The 8,536-nt window shown below is 53.5% G+C and overlaps 1 protein-coding gene across 1 annotated transcript in view; it reads left to right on the top strand.

Moving 5' to 3' along the window:
• The first annotated feature begins 552 nt into the window (after positions 1–552).
• Positions 553–8,536, top strand: part of LOC147575922 (liprin-alpha-1-like) — a 31,904-nt gene continuing 23,920 nt past the window's right edge. The window contains exons 1-5 of the mRNA XM_086679734.1: positions 553–764; positions 5,201–5,302; positions 5,575–5,685; positions 6,328–6,465; positions 7,987–8,133. Coding sequence (XP_086535860.1) covers positions 597–764; positions 5,201–5,302; positions 5,575–5,685; positions 6,328–6,465; positions 7,987–8,133 — 666 coding nt within the window. The 5' untranslated portion in view covers positions 553–596. The remainder of the gene's footprint in view (positions 765–5,200; positions 5,303–5,574; positions 5,686–6,327; positions 6,466–7,986; positions 8,134–8,536) is intronic.

The following is an 8,536-nucleotide window of genomic DNA, read 5'->3' as shown; positions in this document are numbered from 1 at the left end:
AGGAGAAAACGAAACCCAGTAGTCCTTGCCTAGTACCCGTCGTTCTTCTAAAATGACCATCCAGTTTGCCCACACTCAGCCAGCGTCCATGGGGTGGTGATGGTGTCAGCCTCCCAGCTCCCTATCCCCCACTGCCACGGCCGCCCTCCTCCCCTGTCAGGTGCCTGCCCAGGGCAGGCTTTGTGATGACGGGCTGGCTATGGCAGGGCAACTAGATGAAGTGGATCGCTTAAGTGACGCTTATTCTGGGAGTGTTTGATCAGTGTTGTTTGTATTCTAATTTTCGTAATGTTTATTTACTATTTAGAGAGAAAGAGTGTGTGGCCAGGGGAGGCGCAGACAGAGGGAGACCCAGAATCTGAAGCAGGCTGGGGGGGGGAATGCCCCTCAAGCGTACAGGGTAGCCCCCACAAAAAGGGCTTCTGTGTTGGTGCACCCGAATCATCTGCAGAGACACAACCACCCACCCTTGTTGAGCCCTTTTGTGACTCTGCACCATTGTGGTCGCCAGGCTCTGGCTGCTGTGCTCCTCGGAGAGGGTGGTGGAGGCACATCTGAGAAGAGTGTATCTGGGCGAGTGAAGGGGTTAGGAGCAAATGTCGCTGACTTGCGCACTGTGGTTCCGGAAAGGCCTTTTCCGGAGAGGTCGCTCGGGAGCTGAGGCTGACCGAGCACTCTCCCAGCAGTCTGACTCCGAGGCCAAAGGCCGGGGTCAAGGAGGAGCTTGGCTTTGTTGTGAGCGATGGAAGCGGAAGCGGAGCCAGGTGAGGCACCAGGCAGCTGGCGTTGGGACGGAACCTACCCCGTAAGGAGTTGGGTTTTCCGATAAGGGCCTGGGGTCGTTGTGTCCTCAGGGGGAAGGACTGGCATGATGGATTTGAATGTTTTGAAAGCTGGTGCTGGTTCTGTGTGGATAGTGGGTTGGGGGAGGAGACAAGAATGGATGCAGTGTAGACGTCATTGGGTAGAGTGGCTCCTTCTAATGTGTGGGTTGAGCTCTAAGATTCGTGTTTTAGGCAACAGGTACAAGCCCCTCACATCACCCATCACATAAAGCACAGGACAGTGTGCGTCTTTATATCCTTTACAGAACTGCGTAATGTTTAAAAGCAGCGTGTGTAATTTTACGTGTGTGGGTACAGGGCGTACACTAAAGTATTCACCTGTTCTGGAGTGCATGGCAGGCACGGTATTAGGTGCTGAACCCTATGTGCTGCAGTTACCTCGCCCAGAGACGTATGCGGTTTTACGGAGAGCAATAGAAGGGCATGGGAGTGTGTGGTTCGGTGGAATAGGGGGAACGTGTGCACAGTGCGGCTGCAGGATGGCCGTTTTGTGCCATGGGTCGGCGTGGGTCAGACTCGGGGAGGCGGTTTTCCTTGGGAGGTCCGGCTGCCCTGTGTTCTCCTTCATGCACGCCACTCTGTCTCCCGGACGCCTTTCCAAGCACCTCGTAGTGAAGCTCCATCTGGGCGGACTGTGGGCTCTTTGAGTTCCACACGGGCCACCACCCTGCCCCCCCCACCTGTGCCTCCTCCTGGGAACAGAGCAGCTTGCTCCCTGGTCCGGTGGTCAGAAGCCAGGGAGATGGCTTTGCCTCTCTCCTGCTCTTCCCTCTCCCTGCTGGGCCGTGGGTCCTGTGGCGTGGAGCTTGCCTGTCTTTATGTCAGATCTTACTGCCCTTATGCCCGTGTGAGGATAGGCTGTCCAAGTGCACACAAGTCTCGCACACGACGTTCCTCCTGATGAACGCTTAGGTGGTGGTGACACACATGCGTCCCGGGTGGCCTGGCTGCATGCTCCCTCGATTTTCACGCACAGACGTGTGCATGGCAGGCGAAGTGGTTCACTGAGCACCTTGGTGAGGATTTGCTGTCTGGAAAGTGGGGGTGGGTCCTCACAAATGTGCTGATATGCAGACATGCATGGGGTGGGGGGGACCCGCTAGATGGGGCTGTCTTGGGCCTTGGGGCCTGGCGGTATGGGGGTGGAGGCGGGCACTGTCTGTGCAGCTTTCCAGAAGGGCCTTTCTGTTCCTGGCCAGTGTTTCCATAGACGGCTGGCTGGCTTTAGTCCCAGCGCCCTTGTCATGGAAGGGTCCATGTGGGAAAGGAGCCGAGACTCTGCCGGATCACTCCTGGTGGCAGCGTGCTTTCCAGCGATGACACTTCCGTCCCGCCTTCCTCGCCCTCCGTCTGCTTCACCAGATCTCCTCTCTGTGCTGTCTTCTTCTGTGACCTCCTCTGGGCTTTTCTCTGTGCTCGTGACCTTCTGTAGGATACGCATTTTGAATCCCTGCATCCCCCAACTCTTTTTCTTTTTCTTTTTCTTTTTCTTTTTCTTTTTCTTTTTTTTTCTTTTTGCCATATGCACAGTGTCATTCATGAGTTTCCTGATTGGCTGTGTCATAGGTCCTGGAAATCACGCACGTCGTATGGACAGTCATCTCTAGCAGGGATTTCTTGATTGTGTTGGGCTTGACGGTTTCCCCAGAGTTTTTTGTAACGTCCCTTGGCATCTTCCTGACTTTCATAATGTTCCCTCTGTGGCGGTTCTCTTTGGTAGCATTGACTGTCCTTCTTGTAACGTGCCTGTGTCATGAACCTCACAGGTCCTCGTGGCCCCTGGTCCGCAGGCTCACTTAGACCCGCTGCGCTCCGGAGCGAGTGAGCCGCCAAGACACGTTTGGTGGTGACCCGTGGGGTTCTGGGTGGCCAGGACATTGTCCAATGTCAGAAGAACTTTGGAGGACAGTCCCTTGCTTTCAGTGTACTTCCTGAGTTGAGGGACAGAGCCGGGATGGAACTGCCCCAGGGCAAGGGCTCTGGTTGTGCAGCCAGACCACTGGCCACTGGCACTTGTTGCCTTCAGGACCCTGGGGTGAGCTTCCTACACAGGGCCAGCCGCCCTGCTCACACCCCCACCTGTAGCCGCTCATTCGGTAGCTGCTTCACCCCTTCCTACCCAACATCTTGGTGCTCACTTGTCTTTCTCGTGAATAAATGTCGTTTGTGGCATTTTCCCCCCAACAGGGCACCTCCTGCTGCATGAAAAACCCGTGCAGGCAGCCATGGTCTCCTCAACTGATTTTCTTGGGTTTTCACTTTTTGCGTTGGAGTGGTTGACATGCGGTGGATGGTAGTTCCTGCTTCTCTGCAATCTTCTCTGGGGCGTCTGGGAAACTGTGTCCTTCTTCTTCGTGGTGGAAGCTGCTTCTCCTAGCGTCTGGACCATTTTCAAAGCCAAACCCCTTTCTAAAATCACCAAGCTATCCTGTGCCTGCATTGAAATGTGCCAGTTTTCGATCCTTCCCTTCCTTCTGCCTTACGTCGTGATGTCAGGTCTTCACTTGTCTTGCAGTTTGAGTTGCGTCGGCAGGTGTGCCCGTCTCACAGCAGTCCTACATCCACAGAGATGCCACATCTTCCGCACCAGACACAAAGATGTCTCACCAGTAGCACCAGGTTTTTGCATGTGCTGGGGTCGCCGCAGGGAGAGAGCTTCGAGACTTTCCCTTTCTTTGTGCCTCCGTGGTCCTCACGCTGGCCGGCTGGCAGCTGCAGCTGTGGACCTCAGTACATGTCAGGCCATTCAGCCTTTTCTTGTCACACCATGAGTCTTCTCTGCATCGCGGGAGCACGTCCGGCATCCCTGGGCACACTTCGAACGGGTCCCAGGCTGTAATTAAGGTTCATGGTATTGCCCTTAACGCGGTGAAAATGACGCAGGAACCCTGAGAAATCACTTCTCCTGTGGTGCTTGATGTACTGGAGAAAGGAAGTGCTTACCAAGAGCTGAGTAGCAGATTCGTGGATTCGTGCAACACCTGAGGGGACCTCAAGAGCAACAGGAGGTGGTGCACACTTCCCCCAGAGGACAGCGTCTGCTACAGCTCGTGTTATGCGGTTAGGACTTAATCCTGCGTCTCCACATTTGTTTGCCTTTCTCTTGACTGCAAATGGCACCATGTAGGTACGGTCAGTTTCTGTGTGCAAAATGATACGTTTTATCTTGTCAGAGTAGGTTTGTGTATGTTTTCGGGGAGGAAATGCTCTAATAGCCTAGTATCTGCGTATATTTCATGCACTCGTGGCCTCCCTTTTACTTACTAGGTTTGATACTTCGTAGCTGCTCAGCTCATCTGCCAGTCTTTCCAAATGTCACACATCTCCAGAAGAGTTTCCAGTGCATTTATTGGAACAAAAATCCCCACATAGAAACGGGCCTGCACAGTCCTACATCAAGGATCAGATAGGCTTCTGTGGGTTCACCTTGTCAAGTCAGATTGCAAGGAACGTGGTCAGTTCTGTGGTAACATTCCCGTTGATTTGGAAAGGGCTACTTTATGAAAGAAATTGAAGTGTGTCACCAGTTTGTACTTGGATTTTCCAGAATTGCTGAAATCAACAACTCTCCTTATTTGGAATGTCAGTTGTTAAGTGAACGTTTATCCCCTCGTTTGTCCTACAGAGACAAAAGCTCTGGGGCGCCTGGGTGTCTCAGGGCATTAAGCGTCTGACTCTTGGTTTCAGCTCAGGTCATGATGTCATGGTTCAGGGATTGAGCCCTGCACCGGGCTCTGCGCTCGACTGACTGGAGAGTGTGCGTCCACCTCCTTGGAGCCCACCTGTACGCCATGTCCTGGGCGGGCGCTCAGTATTGGCGTGAGAGAAGCCCCACGCGGGGTGGTGGGCCCTGGCATCACTCTCCTCAGAAACCCTTCCTCCATAATATTTCCTGCTTGACTAAGGAAAGAAGTCGTAAACTCGCCCTTTCGTCAAGAGTCCTACCATCATTTTTGAAAAGTCCATTGGGTGTGGTTGAGTCTGATTGAGCCAGGGGTTCAGGCTAAGACAGCAGCTTTTGAGTACCGTCAGCCTTTCCCCACTGCCGCTCCACAAGCCTGCTTGGCAGACGAGGCCAGAGGCTGCGGATGGGCAGGAGGCTTCTCGGCCGCTTGCTCCCGAGTCAGCAGAGTTCCTGAGTCCTAGACCTGCCAGGCACCTGAAAATGTCCGTCCCCTTGAGTGTCGGTCCCTCCGAAAATCCCCGGGACTCCTGTGGGTGGTGAGGAGGGGACTGGTGTGTGTGATGCTACTTGAGGGCGGTGGGTGCTGGGCCTCTGGAGGGCCACGGAGGCCTGGTGTGCTCTGGTAAAGACCCCCTGTGTCTCTCCACTTTTGTCCCCTCTCCGACCCCAGGAGTGTGCAGCTCTCGCTGCAGAGCTCCACACCTGCAGGGAGCAGCTCGTGCAGAGAGAGGAGGAGATCGCCAACCTGAAGGCGGAGAGAAACAACACCAGGGTCAGTAGGCGCACTGCCAGTGTCTTCAAACACGGGACACCATTCACTCCCCTTGTCCGCAATGTCCCCGTGGAGTTGGCTGGGACCTATTGTTCTCAAACCTTGTTTGATCCGTGAGGAGGAGTAAGGCTCTTTTAACACATTGGCGGGGACGGCTCCCTACCTGGGAACTGAATTGAAGGGATTCAGACTTGGTTTTGCATTTGGTGAACTTGAGGCCCGGAATTGAAGGTGTTCTTGAAACACGGTTTTCCTTTTGCCTCTCCCGCCAGCTGCTGCTGGAACATTTGGAGTTCCTCGTCTCCAGGCACGAGAGAGCTCTTCAAAAAACAGTCATACGGCGACAGGCGAAGACTCCGGCCGGCGTGTCCAGTGAGGCGGAGGTGCTCAAGGTCCTCAACTGCATATTGGAGAAGGACAAAACCGAGGCTGAAACGGTGTGCCTAGCCACGGCGGTTCTCAATTTGTGCACATGCTGTGTGTTCTAGGCACACTTTGTGTGTTTGTGTGACTGGGGTTTCCTTTTCATCTTCTTGAATTCTTGTAAGAAGACAGGTCTGTATGGTTAAAAAGCAGTAGTTGGTGGAAATGTTGTGTGTATCGATTGGCTAGTACAAATTGCATAATGTAATTTATTTGGGGGAAGATTTGTCTCCAATGTAAAATTGAAAGCGGTTAACAAGCAAGTCTGTGAACAGGAGCATCCGTGAAAAACCTTACCAGCATTCTGTCATGTCATTTGAGGCGAAGGGGATCTTAGGGTAACTGTATAGTAAGGACTAATGAAACACCTCTGTGTACCAACTCAATCCCTTTGTTTCCAGGTGAGAGAGCAGTTACGTGTGGCACTGGAGGGGTGTAGTTTCGTAGAAGAAGAATTAGGGGCCACTCGCAGAGTTCAGCTCCAGACATCACGCCAGGATTTGATTGGAGGGGGTTTCCTTTTTATCCATTGTTTTTAAAACAACGTATGAAGACTAGCAGTGGGGGCCCTCACATGTTGCTTCCCTTTCTGAGTTTCAAAGGTGCAGAGCCAGATGAAAGAGCTCCTGGCTACCCTGTGCACTCTCGTGGCCAAGCTGGAAGAGGACCTAGACATCTCCAGGAAAGACCTCATCCTTTCTGAAGCAATGAACACCATATTACAAAGAGATGTCCGTGAAGTGAGTGTCAGTTGAAATGGCCACGCCGTCGTCGAGCCAAACGTGGGGTGTTTGGTTCGGCCTTGCCCAGTGTGTCCTTCGTCTCCCACGGGTTTTGAACGTTTGGAGTTTGGTAGAAGTAGCAGCAGAATGGGACGTGACTCCGGGGCCTGGGCGGGCTGCCTCCCCATCTGCGTGGTGGAATCTGTCCTCCCTGGGCTCTCCCCTGCCGAGGCCTGGCGGGCAGGCGGCGGAGTGGCCTCGGGTGTGGCGTGTGGGCCACCTGAGCTTGGCCCATGCCGTGCTCTCGGTCCATTTTGGGAACACACTCGGCACGTAGGAACCAGCGTGGTGCTGCCAGGGCGTTTCCGGGGGCACGGCCTTGCGGGGGCGGCTCTGCCAGGGGCCGTCACGGCCGCCTCTGCCGCCCTGCCCTCCTCCCAGGGGTTCCGTGCTCCTGGTCGTGACGGTCAGAGTGAGCGAGGGGTAGCCCGCTGGTCCTGGTGTAAGGTCATGGAGGAGTGCGGCCGCTTCTGCACGTGTGGTCGTCGATGGGAATCTGATCATTGTCACAGAGGACTGGTAAGGGTAGGATGGTTTCTCTGTGCCTCCTCCTGTCACTGTGAGCTGCCCTTTGCGGACAGTCCCCGCACACCCCACCCCCAGCCCAGCAGTGCCACCTCGGGAAGACCCTGTCAGACCCTCGAGGGTGTAAGTGCACGAGCAGTCTGTTTAGTACCTTAGTGTGGGTGAGATCGGGTCGGAATTTAAAACAAAAGTATTTGCAGAAATTATAGAACCTGTTCAGTGAAGTTGTTGTTTGGCAGAGGTGGGGAGAGACCCCTCAGCAGAGTTCAATGTGCAGAGAATTTAGAAAATCCTTTCTTAGGACTCATCACTTTCACTCTTGAGACTGCTGACATAAATTGCTTAGGAAACACGGAGGGCTGGAAGAGGAATCTTTCGGGTGTTGGACAAGAAACGCAGGGCAGGACGTTCTGGTTCCATTTGCAGTGTCAGATACCATGGGATACAATGTTGTTACAGGGTTAGGCTATAGAAGATGACTTCCAGTTATATGAAAGGTGGAGTTTGGCTTCCATTTGTTACCACTGCTGCTTCAACTTTGTGGTAATTGGATGAGATTTCATCCGCCTTTTCCCCGGGAAAAAGGATGGTTGTCTCATGGTGTGTGCCTCCAGAGGCAAGTCGCTGTTCTGTGGAAAGCTCAACGGTGTCCGGAGGCAACCGAGGTTGTGACTTCCGGGAGACTTTCTTATCCGTTTGTCTTTGAACACATGGGAAAGAATAAGCCTGGGTAACTGGTCAGAATCCCGAGCAGCCTCCGCACTGTCGGCACAGAGCCTGACGCGGGGCGCCAACTCACAGAGCGACACCGGCTGAGCCACCCAGGTGCCCCGAGGATGCTACTTTTCTGTTTGTTTGGAAAATGAGGATTTCGCCCGGGTTTTGTGTCTGGAGTGTGTTAATGTGTCGTACGCTAATTCGTTCCCTGTTTTCCCTCTGAAATACCTGCTGTAGGCCATGGCCCAGAAGGAAGACATGCAAGACAGGATCACTACCCTTGAGAAGCGCTGCCTCAGGGCACAGCACAAAGCCACCTCTCTGCACGACCTCAAGGAGAAACTTGAAAACGAGATGGCAAAGAAGGACTCTCTGCATCGACAGGTCGTTGGTTTCGTTGGACTTCATTCCACTTTTATTAATTACAAGTCAAGTTAAGGACCAAGTGTCAATGTCAAGGTTTTAGGATCTTAGAAACTTGTGTTGACCAGCGGGGTTACTTCAACGTCCAGGGTTTAATTCTTTCGAATTTTATGGAAGCATGTTATGGGGCTCCCCTCCTTGATTCCTTCTTTGTCTTGTCTTACATGCACGTTACTCTGTTGCCTGTCAGCACTGTTTCCAAAGGAGCAGGGAGTGGCCGGGAATGTGTAGGCAGCTGGCCATTTTGGGTAGTACCTGAGATCGGGGGGAATGGCAGGTGCAGAAGCACAGTCTGGCGTGAGGATGTGAGACCCTGTGTTTTGGGAAGCAGCACGTCTCTTCCTTGGTTGTCTCAGGTCATCCG

The sequence above is a fragment of the Puma concolor genome, chromosome D2 (assembly GCF_028749965.1).
Source record: "Puma concolor isolate L17-30 chromosome D2, mPumCon1.1.hap2, whole genome shotgun sequence".
In the NCBI taxonomy this organism is placed as follows: domain Eukaryota; kingdom Metazoa; phylum Chordata; class Mammalia; order Carnivora; family Felidae; genus Puma; species Puma concolor.
Note: the sequence above shows the minus strand (reverse complement) of the source record. Positions and strands in the feature narration are given on the sequence as shown.